Below are 23,312 nucleotides of genomic sequence, written 5' to 3' on the forward strand. Positions count from 1 at the left end.
GACCCCCCCAGTTCTAGCCCACTCACGCAGGTTACGGGAGCCCTTTTTCCCTGCTCGTTCTCCCCTGCCCTTGGCCCTCTGTTGCTGAGAAAAGCGCTCTGCAGTAGAGGGACTGGGTTCAAACACCTAGACTTCCCTGAGGTAAGATGAGGACAGGAGAGGCTGGGGCCCTCGCCTGGGGGGTCTCCAGCCAGTCCCTCCTGTCTGCCCCCTACGCAGCCCCAGGATGACTATTCTGTCCTCTTTGAAGACACCTCCTATGCAGATGGTTACTCCCCTCCCCTCAATGTGGCTCAGCGGTACGTGGTGGCTTGTAAAGAGCCCAAGAAAAAGTGAAGAAGGCTACAGATTCGCAATCTCCTGACACCTTCAGAGGGGGATGCAACACAAGATTTTGTGACCAAATAAATATTCTTCCTCCTTGTCCGTGTCTCCTGGATTTTACTTTCCCACAACCTTCCCCTCTCCATATATAGGGCAAGTTGGAGCTGGAGGCCACTGGGGAAGACAGGCTCATTGGGCATTTACCTTTTTAACTGAGGTTTGCTCTTTGCTTCCAACAGAGGCGCTCTGTTTAACACACATCAGATTTTATTCTCAAGGCCACGGTTGGGCTTGTTTCACACCCTTCCTGATGCGCACCACTCACAGCTCCGAGCGGAAGTGGAGGTTGCAGCCTGCCATCTTCTTGGCATAGTCGGCTTCAAAGCACTCATTCTGGGCCACGGTGAACATGGTTTTCCAGTCCCCAGCAATGCCTGGGGAGAGGGGAAAGGAGGAAGGGTGGCCCCGGGTGGCTCGCGTCTGGCTCTAGCTGCTGCTCCTTCCCTTGCCTCCCAGATGCCCCTGGTATTCACCTTTCCTCATGAAGGCGGAGATGTTGTGGTCCATGACCTCAGTGGGTATGGTGGTGTAGTTGGCCATGGTGTTCTTCTTCATCTCCTTGAAAGACGTATGCTGGACGATGTGATCCACAGTCTCATCTGGCAGGGAGCGCCCCAGAAACTCCAGGATCTTCTGGATCTCCCTTTTGGGGTTCTGGAGCGGCAGAGGGGCTCTTCAGTGGAGGTTTGGATTGCTTGCTGAGCAAACAGGAGGGAGTCCCTCTGACCTTGTGGGGATCTGGCCACTTCTGCTTAGAGACCAAAGACCCTCTTCCTGATCCTCTTAAACTGGGGTAGATTTAATTGCCTTTTGCCCTGTGACCCCTTATTACGGATGTTTGGTTCCTTCTGAGTAAGAGGAGGGACAGTCCTCTTTTGTAACTGTGGCCTCAGGGTGAAGCAATGGTGGTAAACAGCTGATGGATGACTGCATCTGCTGCTGACTAAGGCACCAGGTGCTGCTGCCAAGGGGGCATGGCTGCTCTCAGTGCTGGGCAGGGGCTCCAAGAGGACTGGTCTGTGGGCTGCCATGGGGGGGCAAGGGGGTACCAAGAAGGTCTTGGCAGGTTGTAGTGAGGTTCCTGCCTCCCCATGTGTGACATGGAGGGAAACAGAAGCAGGTGGTCTCACCTCCTGTATGTCCTCGTAGAAGAGGTAGAGAACAGGGTGGGTGTGACTGAGCTCCCACCACTCCTGCACGTGCTGGTACCAGGACCCGTAGGACACTGAGGAAAAGGGCAGGGGGCATCAATACAGGCTGGCATTAGTTTTAGCTGATGCCCTTCAACTCCACCCCCTGCCCCTCAGCTCCCCGCCACCTCCTTCTTCCAGAGTCAGCCCACCTTCCCCAGCCATGAACTTCTCCAGGAAGTCTTCCCAGGTGCCAGGGTCAGGATGCACCTTGGCCATGCGGTAGAAGTGGTAGTAGGAGACAGCCACATCCTTTGCGTTGCGGGCGACATAGACCATCTGGAAGGGCAGATGACCCCCGACCCCGGGCACCATCACCACACAGCACGCCTGGCCCCAGGTGCCCCTCTTTCACAGCATCCTTGCCAGGGAGGTTCTCTCAGTTTAGCCAAGGGGGAAATGGGCCTAGAGGCTGACTTGCTTGCAGTCCCATGGATGTGGGCAAGGCTGACCTGTGACTTGAACCCTGCTTTGATGCCAAAGTCTAGGCTAGTCCCTATATTATACTAATCTAATGCCCTCAATGCCACTCTACCTGGATTTGGAACAAGGCATGCCGGATTCCCACCAGCCCCTCCTCCACCGGCCTGTGAACACTCAGACTCTGCACAGAGCAGTCTCATTTTCACTGGTCATCTGACCCCACTAGAGTGTCAGGCAGGTGGCCTCCCTCCTTAAGAGGAGACCTTCCCAGAAAGTAAGGCCAAAGCTGGGATGGCCCCAGCAGCCTCCTCCCCTGGCTTTCTCTGCCACTCACCTTGACCTTCTGATCCAGTAGGGTCTGGGGGAGCAGGGCCAGGGGCAAGTGTGTCTTGAGGAGCCGTGGGGCTGGTGTATCATTCAGAACCTCAAGACCTAAGGCGTAGGTAGGGAATAGTCTGCTGAGCTGGAGCCCCAGTCCTACCTCCCTCCACAACACTTGCCCTCAGCATCCCGCCACATACCTGTGGGCACCCCAGGGACCTTGAACTCAAGGAAGGGCACCCGGATGAAGATGGGGGCTCTCTGACACTTCTTCAGGTCACCACCCTGGTAGATCAGGTCCAGGATCTCGCTCACCCAGGTGGTACCTGGAAAGGGAGGGAGGCAGGCGATGAGTGGAGCTGAGGGCTTGCCCCTCTGGCCCAGGGTGGGGACTGCAGCCCAGGAGAGGCACAGGTGCCTTCATCACCTACCTGATTTGGGGTAGGTGCTGATGAGCAGGTCATCAGGCTGGGCTTGGAAGTTCTGCAGTGGCCCCAGTGCATCTGCAAAGTACTTGATGAGAGGGATCCCCTTCACATACTCCAGCGGCAGGCGGGGGGTGTCCTGCATCAGCTCCATGATGCCGTGTCAGGGGCCAGAGTGTGGCCTCCTTCCCTGAACAACATGACAACAGTGCCATCTGTTGAGCTCTTTCTTTATGGTAAGAAAGCAGGCTGAAGGAGTCTGAGCACCTCGCCCACGCTCGCAAAGCGAGTGAGTGGTAGGGCTGGGATTCAAAGCCAGATCCAGTGCTCATGCAGTGGGTCACAACCCTGGCTGCATTCTTGTTTATTTGCAGAGCTTTTAAAATCCCAGACCAATCAAATCACTCTCTAGGCATGAAATCCGGATACCAGTTTTTTGGACGCTCTCCAGGGGATTCCAGTGTGCACCTGAGAAAACCAGGGCCTGCCTGTCTGAGCTCCCTGCCAGCCCGCTTTCTTCCTCTTACTGCTTTCTGCTGCAGCTCTCAGGCCGCATTCTGGTGGGCTCCTCCCTGACGTCCCCTCCTTAAGCCCCCTGGGCCCCTCACACATGGAAAACTCCCAAAGGCCAGCCAGGCCTATGACCCTATTTGCCCAGCCACATTCCCCAGCTCAGAGATAAACACAGGTAGTTGAGCAACTAAGTTTGTTTCGGGGACCAGAGTCTGGTATATGAATAAGCAAAACTGTGATGACTCAGCAGAGGAAAAGAGAAGAGGGATTCAGGCCTGGCTGGAGTTGGCGGATTGAGACGGGCACTGGGGAAAGGGCAGGGACACGAGAGGCAGGAGCAGAGAGATCAAGCCTTAGGAGAGGAGCTAACAGTGCCAGGTGTGGGAGATCCAGCCCTGCCCGCCCCGCTCTCACCTGGCCTCTCTGGATCTTGTTCCTCTCTGGGGTACACCTCTGCGTGCTGTGGCTTAGAGTGGGTGCGGTATGGTGAGTGCAGAACAGCTCTCTGAGCTGAAGGTTTTGTAGGTCCAAAGTGGGAGGGATCTGGAGCCAGCACTGGGACATGGCTGTGGTCCAGGAAGGAAAGGGTGGAGTCTGGGGTGGGAGGGCCCCTCTGTGCCATCCTCCTCAGCACGAAGCCGGAACCAAACTTTGACTCATCTGAAAACCCAAGATGTGGGTTCGGTGAGTAGAAAACAGAAGACTAAAACTAGACAAAAGGGCTGAGAGTTTTCTTTTTTGTGTTTTGGTGTTTTTGAGCTGTAATCCTGGCTCCTGACCTCCCTCTAAAGCCCACCCCTGTGGGGTGGAGGGATGGGTGGGGTGGAGATGTTTTCCTAATGCACCTAGTCTAAAAGGGCAGAGGAGTGAAGGGGAAAGGTGAGACACACCTTCCTGGTGGCTCCAGGCCAGTCTTGCCAAGGGTTCAGGCAGAAGGCAGCTCACAGGCCCCCAGCAGCGCAAGCATTCAGGGAACTTCAGGTTCAGACCAGACCGCAGGGTCAGTCCAGAGTGAGGTGGGTGGGCCAGGTTGGGGGTGCGGGGTGGAGATGAGCAGGGCAGGTACTTTTTGAGGCAGCACAGGATAGAAAAGTGTCAGAACGCTGAAGTCAAATAACCGTGGGTGTTATAACCCGTGGGACCGCATGGAGCTGCCCTCATGGTTCATAGAACACCGGCCCCCAGAAGGTGCTTTTTTTCCTCTGGGTTTGAAGGGGACTCTGCAGACACAGATACAAAGGCATTGTGGCTTAGACACAGGACCTCACGGGAGGAGAGCATCATCCCCCCTTCCTCAGCTTCTGTCCTTACTATTTGAATTAAAGTCCAGAGTCAAGCTGGGCACTGGAGGTGAGTGGGCTCTGCATCAAAGTTGTGAGTCTCCCAAGCCCTCAGAGCTGTGTGACCTCAGAGGCGTGCTGGGAAAAGCTGGAGTCTGGTCCGTGCTGGGTCAGCGGCCCCTCCCACTTCCTCTGTTCTCCTCAGGCCCCTGTGACTCACAGGGCCTCTGCCTCCTGCTGCCACCTCCCATCCCACCCCCACAAACACCAGAAGGTACACCCTTAACTCAAACTTTTTATTGTACTCAAGTAAAAATCCCCGCAGAGTGTCGCACAGACAAGGAGCGGGCAGAGGGCTGGGGATACTGAGGATCAGATCTCCAGCATGTCGGTCCAGTGTTCCTGTGGAGACAAGAGGGCTGGTCAAAGGCATCCCAGGAGATGGGGTGGGGTCAGGAAGCTGGCGCCAGAGCCACCCCTCACCTCTTCTAACTCCAAGTCCTCCTCTTCCTCCTCGGTGCCCATCCGGCACAGCCAGATCAGGTCTCCCCACAGCAGTGAGTTCTTACAGCTACCAAGGGGTGCGGTTGGTAGGAGACAGTCAGGATTACAAGCCTCCTCCAGGCCAGGCCCTGGGTGCCAAGATGAGGACTTGGGTGCCAAGATGAGGACTTGGCTGCCCCAGGCCTGGACTTGGACAACTGGGCACCGTCTTCCCAGAGCTAAACCAGGCAGGGGTAGGGGTGCAGGACTCACCCAGGGCATTGGCCCTCTAGGGGCAGAAGCTGCCCTGGCTCCTCCTGTAGAAACTCCTCTGCCAGGCAGATCACATGGGCCCTTAGGGAGCAGTCAGCGTGGGGGCAACACAGGGGGCCCTCTTCATCCTGTCAGAGGTGGCAGGCCGGTAAGAGAGGAAATGGGGAGTCATAATATAGCGAACAATCAAAGAATTTCAATGGACCAGACACTGCTGCATAAAACAACCCTATGCGGCAACCACTACTATCATTTGCATTTTATAGATGGGGAAACTGAGGCACAGAGAGGTTAAGTACTTGTCCACAGGGACTAAGTTGGCCAATTTTCTCAGAGTGTTAGCAGTGATTATGTAACAGTGTGGCCAGGGCAGCCGGACCTAGAGATCCTTATAGGCTAAGCAATTTCAGGCAGGTCACTTAATCTCTAAATGGCAAGAACTCAACTTACACTTACTGAGAGCTTAGAAGTCAGACCCACCATCTCAGTTAATTTATTAAATAGTTGGTCACCTGCTCTGCACCAGATCTGTTTTAGAGTAGTGAGAAAGAACTAAATGCCCTTGTGGACAGGGGCAGCGGTAGAGGGGGTGGTGAAGGTGGTGGTAGAGTTGGTAGGAAGGACTGATAATAAGGTAAGCAAAATACATAGTATGTCAGACAATGTATTAAGCCTTTAAAAAAAAAGGCAGGGAAGTGTACAAGAAAAAGTGGCAATTTTAGACAGAGAGCCAAGGAAGACCTCACAGAGGGGAGGTGGCATTTTTATCAAGAAGGAAGGTCTAGGGAAGAATCTTCCAGTCAAAGAGTAAGGGCAAAGGCCCTGAGCAGGGTACTGGTGTTGAGGAATGGTAAGAAGCAATATCATCCCCATTTTAGAGATGGGGGCAGTCTAGCCAAAGGGTATTAGTGGGCTGCCCAGTCCCTCAATAAACATCTTGAGCCTAGTCCTCCGAACCCTAGACCCGCCTGCCCCAACCTGGAGACCTGGTAGAGCCTCTCACCTGGAGCACGCACGCGCACAGGGTGCAGAAGGCCTCAGTATCATGGTCCCGCTCCTTCTCCGTGTCAACCAAGGGACTGACACGGCGCCTCGGGGCCGAGGCCCGGGGTGGCAGAGGCCCGAAGGCCAGTGGCACGTGTGGAGGCGGCGGTGGGCAGAGGTCCTGGCGGAAGTCAGCTCGGAGCCAGCGCAAGGTGAGCGGGAGGCGCGCCCAGGGCGGCGTGCGCAGCATGTGAGCCAGCACGCGCAGGTGGAAGGCGAAGGAGGCTTCGCCGCGCAGGCGCGGACCCACGTGCGCCAGGCGGCGCGAGGCCTGCGGGTGCTGCCATGCCCACTCGAACTGTGGGTCGGGAGTACCGAGCTTCAGGGCTACCGGGAAGTCCTCAGGCCCCAGCCTCCCCCCACCACATCCCGTCCCCTTACTTACCCGAAGGGCGGCCACAGCAGACGGGAAGCCGTGTACGATGAGCACCATTTCCCTGGGAAAAGGAAGGCGCGATCTCTGAGCCCTCCCCGCCACAACCCCGTGTCAAGTCGAATCCCCTCGCCACGATGCGCCTCCAGTCCTATCCGAGAGTGGAGTCACACCCGGCCTCAAGCCTAGCCCACTAGACCCTGTCCCCTTCGTGGAGGTACCTTCCTCTCCTACATGCCAACCTCAGGCCCCTGCCTCCAGCACAGGTGTACTTAACTGCCCTCCTCAGTTCCTCTCCCCCTCAGGTTTTTTCCTATTCCAACCCAGCCTAGTTCACCAAGCCCCCTGTCTCTGCACCAAACCTAAATCATCAGTTCCCTTCCCACCCAATCCCCGCCTCTGAGTCCCACAGCTGAGACACACAGGGCTCCGCATCCCTACCACCGCCCCTCCCCCAAGATAGGCCGGCCCCCAGCTCGGTTGACCTGCACTCCCATGCAGGCCCCGCCTACTGTCACTGTTCTGGCCCTGCCCATCTCAGCGGGCCTCTCTCCCACCGGGCCCCGCCTCCTATTTGAAGCCCTCCTCCTGATAGTGACCCGCCCCCTCTTACCAGGGCCCGCGCCCACTGGTCCTCCAGGCCCCGCCTTTTTTGCGGCCCGCGTTGTGCTGCTGGACCCGACGAGCAGGGTTGATGGTGAACCCGACGTAAACGCGGCCCCGGTGCCGAGGGTTTAGGCAGTAGAGCAAGTAGACGCCAAAGAAACGCCCGGGCCTCGCCTCGCCCCCTGCGGGGCCCATCGCGACTTGGGGTTGATTGCTGTGGCCTGTGACCCCAGTGAGGGCTCGGTTGCCAGGGCCGCAAGATGCTTGTCTAGCAAAAAGCACTTGGGGGCGATCCGGAGGTTACCCTAGAGGCCACAGAAATGCAGGCTTGTGCACCCTCTCCTAGCTGGAGCTACAGCGTCCAAACCGGCGCATAGAACCCAGGCTGCTGTGCGGGCGGCGGGCACCAATTAGCATCCGCTGGAGCCGATTTGGTCCTTATGCAGACTCTGATTGGCTAACTGTTGATAGGCGCAGAAACTCAAAACTTGAAAGCTGGACTTGTGGCAGGGCGGAAGTGCTGAGTTTACGGACGCCTTAGTAGGGGCGGAAGTAGAGGCTTCAGCGGAAGTGGCACCAATAAGGGCGGAAGCATTGTGGCCGGGGTCCGAGCTGGGATTCCGTCTGCGCTGGCCTGCCGCCCCCGCTGGGCTGCGGCAATGGAACTCAGCGCCGAGTACCTCCGGGAGAAGCTGCAGCGCGACCTTGAGGCGGAGCACGTGGTGAGTTGAGTGGCCTGGACTCGCCAAACGAGGGGAACAGGGCTCCTGGGGGGCGGGCTTGGCACCATCCACACCATTCTGCCCCATAGGAAGTGGAGGACACGACTCCCAACCGTTGCTCGTCCAGCTTCCGAGTCCTCGTCGTGTCGGCCAAATTCGAGGGGAAGCCGTTGCTTCAGAGACACCGGTGAGACCCCGGGAACACCTCACTCAGCGTGGTCCCAGCTTTGGGATCACATCCCCGGCCACTCCCTGAAATCTAACTCTTTCACCCCTGCCAGCACGGCCCAGCACCTCAGTCTCCTGTCTCTCCCTAGCTTTGGGGACCGCGACCCAGGCCCCAGCCTGCTGTTCTCTAACCCCATCTCTCCCCTAGGCTTGTGAACACGTGCCTAGCGGAAGAGCTCCTGCACATCCATGCTTTTGAGCAGAAAACCCTGACCCCAGAGCAGTGGGCCCGTGAGCAGCAGAAATAAGAGACTGGGACCAGCACACACATTAAATTATGAATCAAGGCCAGCTTGTGTGTCAGTGTGTTGTGTGTAGGAGAGTGAGAGGCTGCGAAGGCTGAGTCTAGGGCCTGGCTTCTCCCTGCCCCCAACTCTCCATTGTTTTACTTTGGGTAAGGTCCTCTCCACACATAGGCATTGGTGTCCCTGCTTTTAAATGAAAGTCCTGTTCTTAAAGTCCCTTCAAGTGTGGGCCTCACAGGTCTTCTCTGTAATCTTTGGACCGTAGGGGTAATGCCACTACCCACCCAACCCACCCATTCATTGACCTGGGGGTTCCTGCTTTGCTTTCCTTCAGGATGCACAGAGAAGACAGTGATCAGAGTTTCAGGGCCCTGGGCAATTTAACAAACCTCTCCCCCTCCCCAACATCACCCCGGGGTCCCCTTCCAGTTCCCCCAGCCCTTCACAGCCTCAGGGACCTGGTGCCCCAGTAGGGGCTTCCAAATGTGCCGAACCTGGAATGCTGATGTTTTCTGGCCCACTGGAGGAGGTCCAGTGACCCTTTAGCCCTGGGCTTGATGTGACCACAGCTGCCCTGGGGAGATGGTGAGGTTTTCAGGAATGCAGGAATGGGCAGGGCATAGGGAGCGGATTACAGCAGGAAAATAACCTGAGCCACAAAATTGGGGCAGATGATGCCCCTAGCATCAGTCATAAACACAGGTGCCAGGGTTGTTTAGGCCTTGCACAGATGAGGTCCCTGAGACCCAGGAGGGATAGCAAGCGACCCAGTTGGGGCCAGGGCCCTTTGAGGGTGAGAAATTGCAGATTTCAAACATCTCACCCACCCTGTCCCACTGTTTTCCAGGTCAGATTCTTGGTCCCTAAATTACCGCCACCCCCTACCACCGTCTCTTGTTCCTATTAAGGGAGAATGGGCTGGTAAAGCTGGAAGTCATGGTGATTAGGGGTTAATGCATCTAGGTTCCACGGATCCTTTCCTGAACATTTTTTAGTTTCCCTGGGCCAGGAGGGAAACTATTACCTACTCAAAAGTCTACTTCACCAAAAGGACCCAGCACCCCTGTGTGCAGGAGAAGGTGAGGCCCAGGCTCCAGATGTTCTGGTTCTCTCTCTACCTGATTGGATCCACCCCCTGCATTCACAGAGCTGTGGTGGTATTCCTCTCCAGTCTATAGATCAACAGCAAGCCTAGAGAGAAGTGACTTGCCCAGGGTCACATGGCTTGCATAGAGGTTGAGACTCAAAACAAGGAGACAAGGACATTTGGCATGCCGAAGTGGGGGAGGAGGTTCGTATTGGACATTTGGTCCTTGCTGTGGTCCCTGAATGGATGAATGAAGCCCTGCTGTGGCAGGACACCCATCCCTAATAGCCCAGTGTACCAGCTCAGGGTGTCATCTGCTAAGCTGGCCATCAAAAACCGACTTGTAAGTTCCTCCTTGATAGGCCTGACAGATCTATTCAGATCCCTCTCAGAGGCCAGGCCCAGGTAGAAGCCACAGTAAGAGCTTAAGAGGCAGCAGCACTGTGCAGGGAAGACTGAACGAGAAGGGAAGACTCAGTCATGACTTGGGATCTGCCCCTCAACAAGCCCCTCTGTGGTTTCGGGCATTCGGAGGCATCCCCCAGCCCCTGCCATGGGTCAATCTTATCAGGGCTGTGGAGGGGAAAGCTCAAGGGTAGGTCAGTTCAGCAGACCCTGCATCCAGTGACCAGTTATCACAGTCTGAGAGGTACCAGAAAATAAAGCCATTTTATTATTATTTTCTCATCTGCCATTGTGGACTGAGGAGTGGGAGGGGAGGCCAGCCACTGGTCCTCTACTTGGCCTGGACTGTCTCCTCCAGCCTATCCAGGCGCTTCTGTAGTTCCTGCACGGTGGCCTGGAGTTTCCTCATCTCCTCCTCCAGCCGGGATACGGCATCCTGGGGGATCCAGGGCTGTATTAGGCCCAGCTCCTCCCTGGCCACTAAGCCTCCTCCCAAGAGCCCCAAAGGCTTCGGCCCTTCCAATTCTCAGCCAGAAACCTGCAGGCCTATAAGCCTGAAACCTGTTTTCTGAGGCCTCGGGATTACCCACTCCCAGCCCCCAAGGGATCCCCAATATTGTGAGTTTGGCTGCCCCAAATGCCAGCCTCCTTCCACTGGGCCAATGACCGCATCAGTAGCAGCCCCTGCCCTGCTTCTCACCGAGCTGGGAGCACCACTGGCCTCTGCTGCTGTCTTCCTGCGCCCAGTGTCCAGGCCCCGGTTGACCCTCAGCTCCCGGCTCTTTGGGGGCACGTAGCCATCCTTGAGGGAAATAAGGAGGGGCCCTGCATCCCGACCCCCCAGCCACTCCTCAGCCGTGAGGGCAGCGTCAGGCCCTGCAGTGGGCGGGTACAGGTCCTCCTGGAACAGGTCCGACTGTGGGGCAAGGCCAAGGCTGGTTAAGAGAGTACTTAAGTCACGCCACCACCCGGCAACTCCCAGAGCCTGGGGAGGGACGTGGGAGCATCACCTTTCTAGGCACCGTCATGGCAATGGGTTCACACCTCCGCTCATGCAGCTTGTAAAATCTGTGGAAACAGAAAGGTGAGCATTGCCCACAGCATGGCTGGGCTGGGACTGAAGGTCAACATGGGGTCAGCACTGCCCAGGGTGCATGCTCAGGTCAGGGTCAGGGGCAGTCACCTGGCAATCTCACACTTGTTCACCTCCAGACCACGTTTAGGCATGTATCCCATGCCACGCTGGGACTCCTTGGAACTGAACATGGAGAGATAGTGCAGGAATGGGGCCTCGGAAGTGATCTCGAAGTACCGGATGGAGCTGTCACCCTGCAAGGGAGGATCAGTACCGACAGATGCCTCCAGCTGTGGTCCTTTCCAAGTCCCCCTGCCCGCCTCGCTCCCCCAACCCCCTGCCCGCCTGGGCCACCTTGCCACAGAGGTAGACAATGTTGGTGTCGGGGTCAAAGAAGGGCAGCAGGACACCGCTGCTCGTGTCCAACTCCTGCAGGGACAGCGGCTCCTCCAGGTGCTTCTGTAAAGAAGGGCGGGAGGTAATGATCCGAGCCAGGTTAGGCCAGTGGGTGCTGTGGTGCTGAAGAGGTGGGGCGGGGGGCTCACAGACCATCTAGCAGAAACCCCCATCTCAAGGTGGGTAAACTGAGGCCATAGCCATCTCACTGGGCAAGTGGCAGGGCAAGGACTAAGTCTCTGCTCCCTGCCCAGGACTCACCGTGTCCCACAGCGCCACCTGCCGCTCGCTCATGCGGCTGAAGCCCGTGGTCAGGATCTTTCCATCTGACACAAACACAGCACGCACCGGCCGGGTCCCTTCGTGGGGACGCTCCTTCTCCTGGAAAAAGAGGGAAGGGGTTGGCCAGGCCCCAGCTGGGAGCTAGAGAGGGCAGCATCTAGGGGCCTGGTTGGTGGTGGATTGGAGGGGCAAAGCTCCCAGGGTCAAGGGGTCAAGGCCACTCACAGCGACAATGGTGCCTTTGCGGGGCTCAATGATGCGAACTCGCTTGTCGCGGCAGGAGGTGCAGATGAGGCCGCCATCTCGGCTCCAGTCCACACTGTAGATCGTGTCCGGGTGCACGTCCGAGCCCAGTGTCAGCACGGCCGCCCCAGTGCCCACATCCCACACCAAGATCACGTTGTCGCAACCTGGGCGATGTCCCCAGTGTCAGAATCCATAAGCCTTCCACCCTTGCTATCAGGCAACCAGCCCTCCCCTCTTTTCCCTCCAGGCACCTGCACTGAGCAGCACATTCTGGGCTGTGGGGTGCCAGGCCACGATGCCTACGCGCTTGGTGTGTCCCTCCAGTGTGACAACAGGCTCCCGCAGGGGCAGCGTCAGGCCCCCATCAGGGATCTCCCACACCTATGGAGAAGGGACAAGTGAGTCTTGGGGGCTCCAAAGGTCAGGTCCGGTGCTGGAGCCCCCTCCTGGCCCCTGTGTCCCCCCCACACTCACCATGACTGTGCAGTCCTCAGAGCCACTGGCAATGACGTTATCATTGTGCGGGCACCAGGCAATGTCCAGCACGGGGGCGGTATGGCCACAGACCGTAGGCACATTCTTGTCCACGCGTCCAGTCTGCAGGACACAGCAGGGATTCTGAGGGAAGTGCTTTTGCCCTCCAAACCCAATCCAACCTCCCCGCGCCCCTCAGAGAGGCACAGAGAGAAAAGCTGTGGGGTCCCTGGGAGGCAGAGCAGAGCCTAGGGGGGTGGGAGGGTTTGTCGTCTGCTCCAGTCTGAGTTTCTGGGCAACTCAGGAGGGCTGTCATGAGTAGCACAGGGTTGGGGTGCTGGGCTGGTCCTTCCTTACTGTCAGACCCTGGCCAAGTTCCTGCCATCTCTATCTCAGTTTCTCATCCATGCCCTGTGGCCTGGGGCCCCACCCCTACCCCCACTTCCCCAAGTGAGGCTTCAATGAGGCAACAGGCCAGGGCCCCGGGAATGGGACAGGCTTGGGGGTAGTTATTTTGGGGTTGGGGTTCCCCAGGGAAGCGTGTATGACTGGTGGGGCTGTGGAGATGGGTCCTTCCAAAAGGACAGGGATGGGGAAGTCTGTCGTAACTGGCCCCCAGGCTGGAGCAGAGGTTTGGAAATGGCTGCTTCCGGGGACGGCTGCTGCAGCAGGGTTTCCTGTGTGAAGAGCTAGCCCAGCTCTCACCCCAACAACCACTTCCTCTTCTCTTTGTTTCCATCAGCCCTTTTAAGGTAACAACTTAGGGCCCATCTCCCCTTCCTGTCTCACCTCTCAAGAGCCCAGGAGTATGCTGGGGTGGGGGGGTCAGCAGACAGCAGGGGGTGGGAAGCAGGATCTGAGGGAGACCAGGGTTGGGGGAGGGGAGAGGATCTCTTACATCATCCCAGCCTGTGAGCTGGGAGCCAGAGCTTGCTGGGTTCCCAAGGGCTGGAGAGGCCCAGACCCGGAGTCTCTCCAAACCCTAAGATCACTGCTGGGCCTGCCCAGATCCTCATCCCAGCCCACTCTGTGCTCCCCAGGTGAGAAAGCTCCAGGCTGAGACTTGGGGGCCTGGCCCTGGGTCTGAAGGACTCACTGTACAACCCTTCCCACACCATCTTCCCTCTGAGCTTAGCTTCCATAGACCCCTGCCTGCAGGACCCAAGGACGCTTCATGTGGCCCAGCTCACTTTTACAGATGACAACACTGTGGCCCAGGAAGGCTTGGTGACAGTCACCTAATCAGGACACTCAGGGGGTTACTAGATTACCAGAGGCCCCCTTAGGAGGAGGACTGCTGTCCCCAGGACTCCAGGGGCTCACCTTGCCCAGGGGCAGCACCAGGAAGGCCCCTCCCCCGCTGGCCTCACAGATCAGGGCCATGAACTTGGGGTTGACAGCGCAGAAGCCACTGTCCCAGGTGGTCTGTGAGACACGCACGTCCTCATAGCACTGGTCGGCCTTGGCTGGCTGTCCAAACACATGGCGGAACTTACTGGAACGGACCACCTGCCGGCTCATCCTGGAGGACACACAGGTGGAGGAGAACTTTTCTCCCTTCAGGTCAATTCTGACTTATCAAGGCCCTGTCTCTCCCAGGACACCCCTCTGCCTGGAGTTCACGGTCTCAGCTCACTTCCCCAGCATCACCTCCCCGGGCCCCCTGCCACTCTCCTCTGTAACCGACATCCTGCTACCCTCACACTCGTATCTTGCCCGCCCCTTGTCACTCCTGGCTAACCTGCAAGGCCCACCTTCTCCACCCACCCCAGGCCAGGCTTCTGTATCCTCGGCCTCCACAGCAGAGCCTGGTGTGGGGTTGCATCTAGTGCTGATCTGTCCACTGACTGGGTGACAAACACAGAGCCATCCCCTCTGGGGGTTCACACTCCAGGGCTTCAGTGCAACAGCTTGGAGGGTGGGTTCTCAGCCTGGGCATCCAGACTCAACAACCTCACACCCACGTGGGGCACTTCCTAAAGGCAGGGGCCCTCCCTCGCCTCCAGACACGGCTGGACATGCAGAGGTAGGTGGGTTTGCCCAGGAGGCACGTCCTCAGTGGCAGGATGGTTTCCCCAGCAGGCCTCTGGGCACCAGAAGCAGGCGGATGGCCAGGTCCCAGCATCTCCTCCCCCACACACCTCTGCTTCTCACCTCCACTTAAGCAGGTGCCCTTAAGTGTCTTCTCCACCCCATGAACCATCCACAGGAAGGGAGCAGCCTGCGCTGATTTCTCTGAGGTCCACCTAGATGGTTTTCCCCCATGGTGGCTGGGCGGACAGCAAGCGAAGCCAAGAGGCCTACCTCTGGCTCGCCCCACTTGAGGCTCCATCCTGGCGCCCAGCAGCATTGCCTTCCAGCTCAGCATGGGGGCCATGCTGCCAACTCGAGGGCACCCCCAGGGCCTCTCTTCCACTGCCCCAGCTTCACACATTTGCCTCTCCTTTGGGCCTGGCCCTTCTCACTGGGGGCTCCAGCCACCCTCACCCACCCTGTGACTCCCCAGGTGGCTCCTGGGTCCACCTGCCCAGAAAAGGGATGAGGAGCATGTGTGAGGAGAAGCAGTCTGGGGGCAGGAAGATCCATCCCAAGTGGGAAGCCTGGGTCAAGGGAGAGGGGAGCCCCAAATGGGGTTGGGAGACAGGAAGCCATCACCCCACCCTGCCTCCTCCCCCACCACAGGTACCAGGCCCGGAAACCACGGAAAGGGGAACTTGGCCTTTTCTTGTTTTGCTCTCAACCCCTTCCTGTCTCCAAGCTCAGGGCAGCTGCTGGGCTCCCTCCACCCTGCCCCCACCCCAACCCCCAAAGACTCCAATTCTGAGATAGTGGGGGCTGGAAGGTGTCCTGACCCCCCAGCTTCCCCACCTTCATCTTGGCTGCGGTGGTCCCACCATCCTCGTCCCCTCACAGCGCTCTCGGACACACAGATGGACCTTCCCACACCCACCCACACCCACACCCTCAGGCGAGTTCTTCCACGCGGGGTGTGGACCAGCTCGGTCTCCATCTCAGAGCCAGCTTGCTCTGACAGTCTGTCCGCCCCCACAGCCGGCTTCTGCCAAGCTCTCGCCTGCCCTACAGGTGGCCCAGGGCAGTGATGTCGAGTCCCGTCTCCTGGACCCCAGCCTTACCTGCTGCTGAGATGAGTGACCCCCGCAAACGGAGGAGGGAGAGGAGGAGGAGGAGGAAGGAGCTGGAGGAGCCTGAGACTGCCCGCTGAGGATGCTCTTGTCAAGACAATGAATGAGAAGCGGCGGCGCCCGCCTCCTTAGGGGTGGCAGCGCCCCTTTGGGCGGAGCTCTGAAAGAGGAGAGCCCTTCCCTCCGCGGAGACGCCGCCTAGCCCCTCCCTCCGCCGAGAAGCTCAGCGCCTCAGCTGCCAATTCTAAACCAAAACAGATGCTGCTGGCCAGTCGCTGGCAATCTAATCTGCACTTTTTAATGTCAAAATGCAAAAATAACCTGTTCCTGCTTTCCTCCTTCAGCCCACCCCCAGCCTACTCGCCATCCTTTCCCTGGCATTCATGAACCGGCCAATCCGTTCCCCCTAGGGGGCCTTGGTACAGGCCCCTACGCCCACCCCGAGCTGAGGCTGTGATGCTTTCTCCTGCCCAACCGACTGTCGGGGAACAGAGGAGGGGAGGGGTCAAGGAGGAGGGAGAGCCCTGGGGCTGTCCAGGCTCCTAGTTTACAAATGGGTAGCCTTGGGAGAGTCACTTAACCTCTCTGGGTCTGTCTTCATCCAGAAGCCCCTCTGCCCTGCCTGCCTCATGGGAGGCAAATGAAACAATTAGGCATTAGGGGGCACCTCTTTGTGCAGGGACCACAGAGGTGAAGGAGGCAGAGTCAGGCTCCTGCCCCCAAAGAGCTCTCTGCCTCCTGGAAGGAGAAGCACAAGTAACAGCTCAAAGGAGCTAAGCAGAGGCAGAAGCCCAGACTTCAGACTCAAGAGGAAGGAGTTTATTTCCATCCTTGGGTTCAGAGACTGTGTCATGGAGGTAGCAATGCAGAGGGCAAGAAAGGCACACTCTAGAATCAGAGTCTGGTTTTATGAGTTTGACTCATGGCTGTCACTCCTACTGAGAGACCTTGGGCAGGTTCCTTAACCTCTGTCAGCCTCAGTTTCTCCTTCTGTAACAGCATCATACCTACTTCCTGAGGTTATGGGAACAGAAAGCCTTCTGCACCTCATCCGAAGTGTAGCAAGTGCATAATAAATGTTATCTCTTGTCACTGTTACTGCTTACAGAGTATTGGGGTTGAACCTGAAAGGATGAGACTAAACCAACGGGCATGACCAAAGGAGGTCTTGTTGGCTGAGGGGCAGTCTGAGCAAAGGCCCAATAATGCGATTCTTCAGCACCTGATTCAAATCCCACCTCCACTACAGATTGGCTGTATGATCTTGGGCGCAAGGTCTAACCACTTCTAAACCTCAGTTTTTTCATCTGTAAACTGAAGATAAGTATGACTTGTCCTCCCACCTCACAAAGTTTTGAGGCTCAAGTGAGACAATGGTTTTTAAAGTGTCCTATACATTATTTAATTGTGAAAACCTATGAGTTGTATTTCATCTGAAAACCTGCTACTGGGCAGGACTGGACGGGGATGGGCAGGGACTGGGATGTGCAGTCTCCAGCAGAAGTGATAAGACATAGAAGCAACCTAAATGCCCATCAAAAAGATGACTGGATAAAGAATATGTGATATATATACAATGGAATATTTCTCAGCCATAACAAGGAATGAAATGCCATTTCTAGCCACATGAATGGACCTAGAGATGATCATGCTAAGTGAAGTAAGTCAGAGAAAGACAAATATATGATATTGCTTACATGTGGAATCTTAAAAAAATGAGACAAATGAACTTATTTACAAAACAGAAATAGTCTCACAAACATAGAAAACAAACATGGTTACCAAAGGAGAAAGGGCGTGGGGAGGGATAAATTAGGAGTTTGGGATTAGCATATATAAAATAGACAACCAACAAGGGCCTACTGTATAGCCCAGGGAACTATATTCAATATCTTGTAATAACCTATAATGGGAAAGAATCTGAAAAAGAATCGACATATATATGTATATATATATATGTATAACTGAATCACTTTGCTAACTAACACAACATTGTAAATCAACAATACTTCAATTTAAAAAAGAAGAAGAACTCAGTAAGTGCCAGCACCGTGCCAGCACGGTTCTAAACACTATAAATAGGTTGCACTCCCTTAATCCTCACAACACCCCCAGCTGGCAGATACTACCTCCAGGTTAAAGGGAGGAAACTGAGGCACATACAACCTTAAGTCCTGGAGCACCTCATCTCCAAGCGGAGGACATGCATGTGGTGGTAGGGCCTGAAAACCCTGCCCCTGACAGGCCTGGAGAGGGAAAGCTGGGGACCCACAGAGACTGCTTTCATATTCCAGCCGGTCTGCGCCGTGGGATGCTGTGGACAGCACGTGGCTGATGCGGAGGACAGATGCAAGGCCGGTGGGGGAAGCTGTGGGGAAGTAGCTGTCCAGGGAGCACGAGTGAGAGTTAGTTCAGCGGCAAGTACAAAGGCCCTGCCATGAGGCTCTTCACGTGATTATTCAGGGGCCGGTCCTCCCCGTATGAGGGGTGTTGGGAGGCTGTTCCTGCCGGTGCCGCTGGCCCAGCATCTTACCATCCCTCCTTCACTGAAGGCTATATTTTTCCTTGAGGGAAACAACCTTTCCTCACTGGCAGTCCCTGAGGTTCAAGAGAGGGTACAGGATAGACACAGAGCCCACGCGTCCCCAGTCAGAGCAACATTTTTTGATTGGTTCGGGGTAGACACTTGATTCAAGTCTATATATTCAGAAGTAGACTCTGGAGCTGCTAGGAAAAAGAGCCCCCTTTCCACTAGGGGTTAGTAAGCTGAAAGGCGGTAAGTCCAGGACTACTAGTGACCACCTTGGCCCCATGGAGGAAACGCCGGCCAGAATGAGTGCACACAGAGGACTGCAGATCCAAGACACGAAGACAGACATATTCTGGACATCATTTGAGTATCTGGATCAAGCTGTGCCTGACCCCTTTCTGTCACATAAGGCATAAGTTTCTTTTTCCACGTAAACCAATACATTTGAGTTGGATTTCTGGCACTTAAAATTGAGAGTTCTAACTGGTACACCCACCACGGAGGGAGACAGGATGAGAGGCCCTTCCAAGGTGCCAGATACATACAGTAAAGAGGGTCTGAAATGCTGAACACGGGATAAAGTCCAAACTCCTTAACAAGGCTCACAAGACCTCCTCTGGTCTGTCCTGCCCTAAAGGGGCTGTAGAGCATGATGGAGTCAGACCTGGAGAACCTCTGCTTCAAAACTTTCAGCAGGGTTCTCTTGCTGCCCCAGGGTAGGAGCGTTTTCTCACCTGCAAAAGAAGTGCAGTACTGCTCGCTTTCTAGAATATGTACCCATCACCCAGCGTCAACAATTCCCAACACGTGGCCAACACTGGTTCATTCCTTCTTCCCTTCCACACGATTTCCTTGAAATCTGTTAAAACAAATCCCAGATATCATAGCATTTTTTTTAGGTGGGGAGGTAATTAGGTTTATTTAGTTATTTTTAGAGGAGGTACTGGGGATTGAACCCAGGACCTCATGCATGCAGAGCTATACCCTCCCCCTTATCATAGCATTTCAACTTAAAACACTTCAGTATTTATTTCTATCAGGTAAAGACTTTTCAAAAACCCCTTGAGTTTTTAATAAAATTGCATTAACTTTATAGATTCATTTGAGAAGGATATTAAGACTTCTATCTATGAATATAGTGTATTTCTCCATATATTTATGTCTTCTTTTATGTCCTTTAATATAATTTTATAATTTTCTCTGTAAAAGTCTAGTATATCATTAGATTTCCCCCCACCTCCATAGGTATATTATAGTTTTGTGGCTATCTTGAATGGATTCTTCTCATTCTAGTTATAACCTTATTTTATTTTATTTTAAAATCAACTTTATATATACACAATAACATACATCTTTATTTCCATATAATATAACACATTCATTTTAAGGGCATGGTTCAATTAGTTTTGACAAATGTATATACCCATGTAATTACCACCATAATCAAAATAGGAAATATTTCCATCACCCCTAAAATTTCATGCCCTTCTACAAATCCCCACCCAACAGCTCCAAGCAACCATTGATCTGCTTTCTGTCAGTATAGATTAGTTTTGCCTGTTCTGGAATGTTCCATGCAAATGAAATCATACAGTATGGGTCTAGCTTTTTCACTCGGCATGACGTTTTGAAATTCAATCATGTTCCTGTATGTCAGATAAGGATTTTTATTCTGCCTAAGCACAATACCATTATGTAATACAAAATTATACCTAAAAGATCTAGCAATAACTTCTTAACATTATTTGATATCCAAGCTATGTTCAAATTTCCACAACTGCCTTAAAAAAAAAGAACCCAGCAGTCAATCTTAACATCACCAAAAGCTGGACAACCAGACATCACACACCTCCTATAATACATATAGTAAGTATGTAGCAGCACCTTTGCAGTACTCTCACCAAAATCATCATCATCGTCATTATCATCACCATCATCCTGAATCTAATCAACCCTCTAGATCTAACTACTAGTGTACAGAAAATAAGAGGGATGGAAGAACAGGTTAAATAACACCACGGAAGCAATTACCTAAATCAAAAATGTGGAAAATTTTACAGGACAAATGATCTGGCTTCAACAAGCAAATGACATTAAAAGAAATGGAGGGGGAACATATTAAAAGAGTCTTAAGAAACACAGCAACCAACCATAATATGTGAACTTTCTTTGGCTCCTGATTCAAACAAATCAACTAAAAAAAGAGAGATTTTTAAAATTAAATTCTGTCACTTACAACCAAGAGTCCTGACTGTTCCAAGGAGCACTAGGTCTTTGGTGCTGCACCAACATTCCATCACTGAATAAAGAAGCTGTGGTATATATATATATATATATATATATATATATATATATATATATATACAATGGAATACTACTCAGCCATAAAAATGAAATAATGCCATTTGCAGTAATATGGATAGACCTAGAGATTATCATACTAAGTGAAGTAAGTCAGACAGAGACAAATATCATATTATAATACTTATATGTGGAATCTAAAATTGACACAAATGAACTTATTTACAAAACAGAAATAGATTAACAGACATAGAAAACAAACATATGGTTACCAAAAGGGAAGGGGGTGGGGAGGGATAAATTAGGAGTTTGGGATTAGCAGATACAAACTACTATACATAAAATAGATAAACAACAAGGTCCTGCTGTATAGCACAGGAAATGACATTCAGTATCTTGTAATAACCCATAATGAAAAAGAATATATATATATATATATATAATATATATATGTGTGTATTTGTATAACTGAATCACTTTGCTGTATGCCAGAAACCAAAACAACGTTGTAAATCAACTATACTTCAAAACAAAACATCACTGAAGAGTCTCAAGAGCCCTGTGAGATGTTTTATTGTCCTTCTTTTACAGATGACCAAACTGAGGCTCACAGGAGATAAATGACCTACCCATGGTCACACAAACTGGGATCCAAATACAAATCTGCCTGACTCTGAAACACATGAGTCCATCCAAAGTGTCCAGTCAACCTCTTGAAGCAGAGGTGTCTACAAAAGCAGAGAGCAGAGCAGTCGGGAGGGCGAATCAAGCCTGAAGCCCGGTAGGCACTCTGTAGATGGTGGTGGAATGCGTGAATGACATTACATTTAACCTGGGTCTTGATAAGAGTTTGTCAAGCAGAGAAGGTAAGGGAGAGGGGGGAAAAGCAAGGAAGAGATGATGACATTTTAAGGGAAGTGTGAAGGCTGGAGCCTCAGGTGCTTGGGATGAAGGGGGAAGTGGTAAAGCCGGGAAGATTAGCAGGAGGCAGACCATGAGGGACCTCAACCTGTGTCTTGGCAAGGAGTTTTCTCCTATAGGCAAGAAGAAGGCCACACAAGTCTCTAAGTAAAGAAGTGACAGTCTCATTTGTAAGAGGTTACTCTGGTAGCCTGGACCCTGCCCCTGGGGCCCTCAGGCCTTCTCACAGTTGTGGTCCTCCATCCACCAGCAGGCTCTGCCCTGATCCACATTCAGGAACCATCCCGGCCTTAAGTGGGAGGCACATAAGGATGCCACATCCACAGACTCAGGCCTAAGTAAACCTTTCCAGCCACTCCTCACTAGCCATCTACTCAGGTGCCTTCCTCACCTTTATGAGACGATCCCTGCTCCTGTTTCATGGAGAAAAGAGATGAGAACTCTCTAAACCCCTCTGTTCCCACCAGTAACAAAATCTCCAGCTCCTATAAACAGCCATAGACTGTTATCACAGAGAAGGTGTCCTCCTGGGGCCCAAGGCTGAGACCTCCCTCTTGGGACACATTCCTTCCCACTTCCTCAGTGACCTTCCTCCATCACTTAACCCCTTTGTCCTGCACTGCCACGTTCTCCTCTCCACAGAGCCTCTCTCTTCAGCTTATAAAAACAAGCCTAGGTCCCCTGTGTCTTTGGGGGAACCTCTCTCAACTCAACAACCTCAAACCACTTCCCTGTCTCAGTCCTACTATTCACAATCAAGTTTCTTGAAAGAGCTGTTTACACTTATCGTCTCCACTTCCTCATTTCCTATTTACTCTTTCACCTCCACGAGTCTGGTTTCTGCTCCCACCATTCCGCGCAGATGTGCGCTCGCCACAACCACCAATAATCTCCTGATCGTTACATCAAACAAGCACCATCAGGTGATCATCTGATGCTACTGACTCCTCCCTCCCTCTGGAATCTCTCCTTTCTTTGGTGTCTGGACCCCATTCTCTCCTGGTTCTCTTTGCTCTGCAGCTTTCTCTCTTAATCCCCCACAGGGTGTCTCCCTTTGCGTAACACGGTGTCTATTGGATGCTCCTCAGGATACCACCTCTGCTCACTGCACCTGAATTCCCTACACCATGTCATCCACATTTGCAGCTTCAGCCACAAACTCTGACCGTCCCCAGTCTGTCTCTGTGGCCCAGTCCTGCTGCCTGGGCTCCCTAGATCTGACTATCAACTACATGGCTCAACCGGCATGTTCCATTAGGACCTCAGGGAGAGCCTCACAGCAGAAAGAGTCTTGACCTTGAATCTCTCCCTCTCTCCCACCACTACTGCCTGAGCTGTGCTGCCTAGATCATTGCCCTAGCTCCCTGACTAATTGCCTTCCTCTAATCCATCTTTTACAGCATCAATAGAGTCACCTTCCTGGTCATAATATGCCTACCTTACAAAACTCTACCAGCTCCTCAATACTCCTGGGAAAAAGTTGGGAATGCCCTCAGCACGGCATACAAAGCCCTTCATGACCTTCCCCCTTCTACCCTTCTGGTCTCGCTGTCCATCATCACCCACGCTCAGTCTGCTCCCTTGTTCCTCTGGTCCAGAGGCTGAACCCTCAGCTCTCTGCAGGTGGAAGCAGGTGTTCGGGTTACCTGCTGTGGAGTAAACCATTCCAAAAGTTTGTGACTTAATATGACAACCACTTTATTATCTCTTATTATTCTAGGATTTTGAGAGGAAGTGTCCCAAGAGAGACAGTGCTTCAAGGGGACAGGCCTGTGATTGGCACAGGGTCACCTCCACCACATGCTATTAGTTAAGCAGTCACAGGACCCGCTCAGGTCCCGGGGAGGAAAAATCAACCCCCCTTTTTGATGCATAGGGTTACAAAGGATTTGCAGCCACCTGTAAGCCACCACAGAGGACTAGGCAGGTAACAGGAATCGCT

General features: G+C 53.6%; 5 protein-coding genes across 12 annotated transcripts in view; 2 read left to right on the top strand and 3 right to left on the bottom strand.

The window, feature by feature from the left end:
• The window catches only part of SGF29 (SAGA complex associated factor 29), a 29,356-nt gene extending 28,932 nt beyond the window's left edge, over positions 1–424 (top strand). For 3 of the 4 annotated variants that reach the window (XM_072942877.1, XM_015236856.3, XM_031687464.2), the window contains one exon: positions 220–424. In XM_072942877.1, coding sequence (XP_072798978.1) covers positions 220–336 — 117 coding nt within the window. In that variant the 3' untranslated portion in view covers positions 337–424. The remainder of the gene's footprint in view (positions 1–219) is intronic. The other variant, XM_072942876.1, reaches the window with a different exon arrangement.
• A 149-nt stretch (positions 425–573) lies between these two features.
• On the bottom strand, positions 574–3,883 carry LOC102536064 (sulfotransferase 1A1). The gene is made up of 8 exons (XM_006201253.4): positions 3,671–3,883; positions 2,750–2,933; positions 2,519–2,644; positions 2,332–2,429; positions 1,727–1,853; positions 1,515–1,609; positions 858–1,038; positions 574–758 (listed from the first exon to the last, which is right to left on the bottom strand). Exons 2-8 carry the CDS (start codon positions 2,895–2,897, stop codon positions 646–648), a joined length of 888 nt encoding a protein of 295 aa, XP_006201315.1. The 5' UTR covers positions 2,898–2,933; positions 3,671–3,883; the 3' UTR covers positions 574–645.
• A 931-nt stretch (positions 3,884–4,814) lies between these two features.
• Positions 4,815–7,513, bottom strand: SLX1A (SLX1 homolog A, structure-specific endonuclease subunit). 3 transcript variants are annotated; one of them, XM_031687467.2, is made up of 6 exons: positions 7,323–7,513; positions 6,722–6,773; positions 6,296–6,634; positions 5,293–5,420; positions 5,020–5,107; positions 4,815–4,938 (listed from the first exon to the last, which is right to left on the bottom strand). In XM_031687467.2, the coding sequence occupies exons 1-6, from the start codon at positions 7,508–7,510 to the stop codon at positions 4,909–4,911; spliced, it is 825 nt and encodes a 274-aa protein (XP_031543327.2). In that variant the 5' UTR covers positions 7,511–7,513; the 3' UTR covers positions 4,815–4,908. The 3 variants fall into 3 exon arrangements, with proteins under 3 accessions (XP_031543327.2, XP_072798980.1, XP_072798981.1); XM_072942879.1 differs by lacking the exon at positions 4,815–4,938 and having other exon boundaries at positions 4,960–5,107; XM_072942880.1 differs by lacking the exon at positions 4,815–4,938 and having other exon boundaries at positions 5,038–5,168.
• Positions 7,514–7,904: 391 nt separating this feature from the next.
• BOLA2B (bolA family member 2B) lies at positions 7,905–8,556 on the top strand. Of its 2 annotated transcripts, none has more exons than XM_015236858.3 (3): positions 7,905–8,037; positions 8,127–8,224; positions 8,414–8,556. In XM_015236858.3, exons 1-3 carry the CDS (start codon positions 7,975–7,977, stop codon positions 8,511–8,513), a joined length of 261 nt encoding a protein of 86 aa, XP_015092344.1. In that variant the 5' UTR covers positions 7,905–7,974; the 3' UTR covers positions 8,514–8,556. The 2 variants fall into 2 exon arrangements, with proteins under 2 accessions (XP_015092344.1, XP_031543328.1); XM_031687468.2 differs by having other exon boundaries at positions 7,975–8,037; positions 8,165–8,224.
• Positions 8,557–10,247: 1,691 nt separating this feature from the next.
• On the bottom strand, positions 10,248–15,774 carry CORO1A (coronin 1A). 2 transcript variants are annotated; one of them, XM_006201255.3, is made up of 11 exons: positions 15,610–15,774; positions 13,799–13,997; positions 12,476–12,598; positions 12,253–12,382; positions 11,981–12,165; positions 11,735–11,854; positions 11,432–11,536; positions 11,186–11,331; positions 11,013–11,070; positions 10,703–10,918; positions 10,248–10,438 (listed from the first exon to the last, which is right to left on the bottom strand). In XM_006201255.3, exons 2-11 carry the CDS (start codon positions 13,994–13,996, stop codon positions 10,334–10,336), a joined length of 1,386 nt encoding a protein of 461 aa, XP_006201317.1. In that variant the 5' UTR covers position 13,997; positions 15,610–15,774; the 3' UTR covers positions 10,248–10,333. The 2 variants fall into 2 exon arrangements, with proteins under 2 accessions (XP_006201317.1, XP_072798982.1); XM_072942881.1 differs by having other exon boundaries at positions 13,799–13,945; positions 15,610–15,727.
• Positions 15,775–23,312: the final 7,538 nt, after the last annotated feature.

This window comes from Vicugna pacos, chromosome 18 (genome assembly GCF_048564905.1).
Source record: "Vicugna pacos chromosome 18, VicPac4, whole genome shotgun sequence".
Classification (NCBI taxonomy): Eukaryota; Metazoa; Chordata; class Mammalia; order Artiodactyla; family Camelidae; genus Vicugna; species Vicugna pacos.

What these genes read in the sequence shown, in the direction of transcription:
- SLX1A (XM_072942879.1), bottom strand. Translation starts at nt 7,510, where the DNA reads ATGGGCCCCGCAGGGGGCGAGGCGAGGCCCGGGCGTTTCTTTGGCGTC. An exon ending in TGTGCGCGTGCGTGCTCCAG is followed by an intron (nt 5,421 to 6,295) that starts GTGAGAGGCTCT and finishes CACCTCTGACAG; the next exon opens with GATGAAGAGGGCCCCCTGTG. An exon ending in CTAGAGGGCCAATGCCCTGG is followed by an intron (nt 5,108 to 5,292) that starts GTGAGTCCTGCA and finishes ACCCCTTGGTAG; the next exon opens with CTGTAAGAACTCACTGCTGT.
- CORO1A (XM_006201255.3), bottom strand. Translation starts at nt 13,996, where the DNA reads ATGAGCCGGCAGGTGGTCCGTTCCAGTAAGTTCCGCCATGTGTTTGGA. An exon ending in CTGAGGACTGCACAGTCATG is followed by an intron (nt 12,383 to 12,475) that starts GTGAGTGTGGGG and finishes CCTTCTCCATAG; the next exon opens with GTGTGGGAGATCCCTGATGG. An exon ending in TTGTCTACCTCTGTGGCAAG is followed by an intron (nt 11,332 to 11,431) that starts GTGGCCCAGGCG and finishes CCTCCCTTGCAG; the next exon opens with GGTGACAGCTCCATCCGGTA.
- BOLA2B (XM_015236858.3), top strand. Translation starts at nt 7,975, where the DNA reads ATGGAACTCAGCGCCGAGTACCTCCGGGAGAAGCTGCAGCGCGACCTT. An exon ending in ACCTTGAGGCGGAGCACGTG is followed by an intron (nt 8,038 to 8,126) that starts GTGAGTTGAGTG and finishes TCTGCCCCATAG; the next exon opens with GAAGTGGAGGACACGACTCC. An exon ending in CCGTTGCTTCAGAGACACCG is followed by an intron (nt 8,225 to 8,413) that starts GTGAGACCCCGG and finishes TCTCTCCCCTAG; the next exon opens with GCTTGTGAACACGTGCCTAG.
- LOC102536064 (XM_006201253.4), bottom strand. Translation starts at nt 2,897, where the DNA reads ATGGAGCTGATGCAGGACACCCCCCGCCTGCCGCTGGAGTATGTGAAG. An exon ending in TCTACGAGGACATACAGGAG is followed by an intron (nt 1,039 to 1,514) that starts GTGAGACCACCT and finishes CTGCCGCTCCAG; the next exon opens with AACCCCAAAAGGGAGATCCA. An exon ending in CTCCGCCTTCATGAGGAAAG is followed by an intron (nt 759 to 857) that starts GTGAATACCAGG and finishes CCCTCTCCCCAG; the next exon opens with GCATTGCTGGGGACTGGAAA.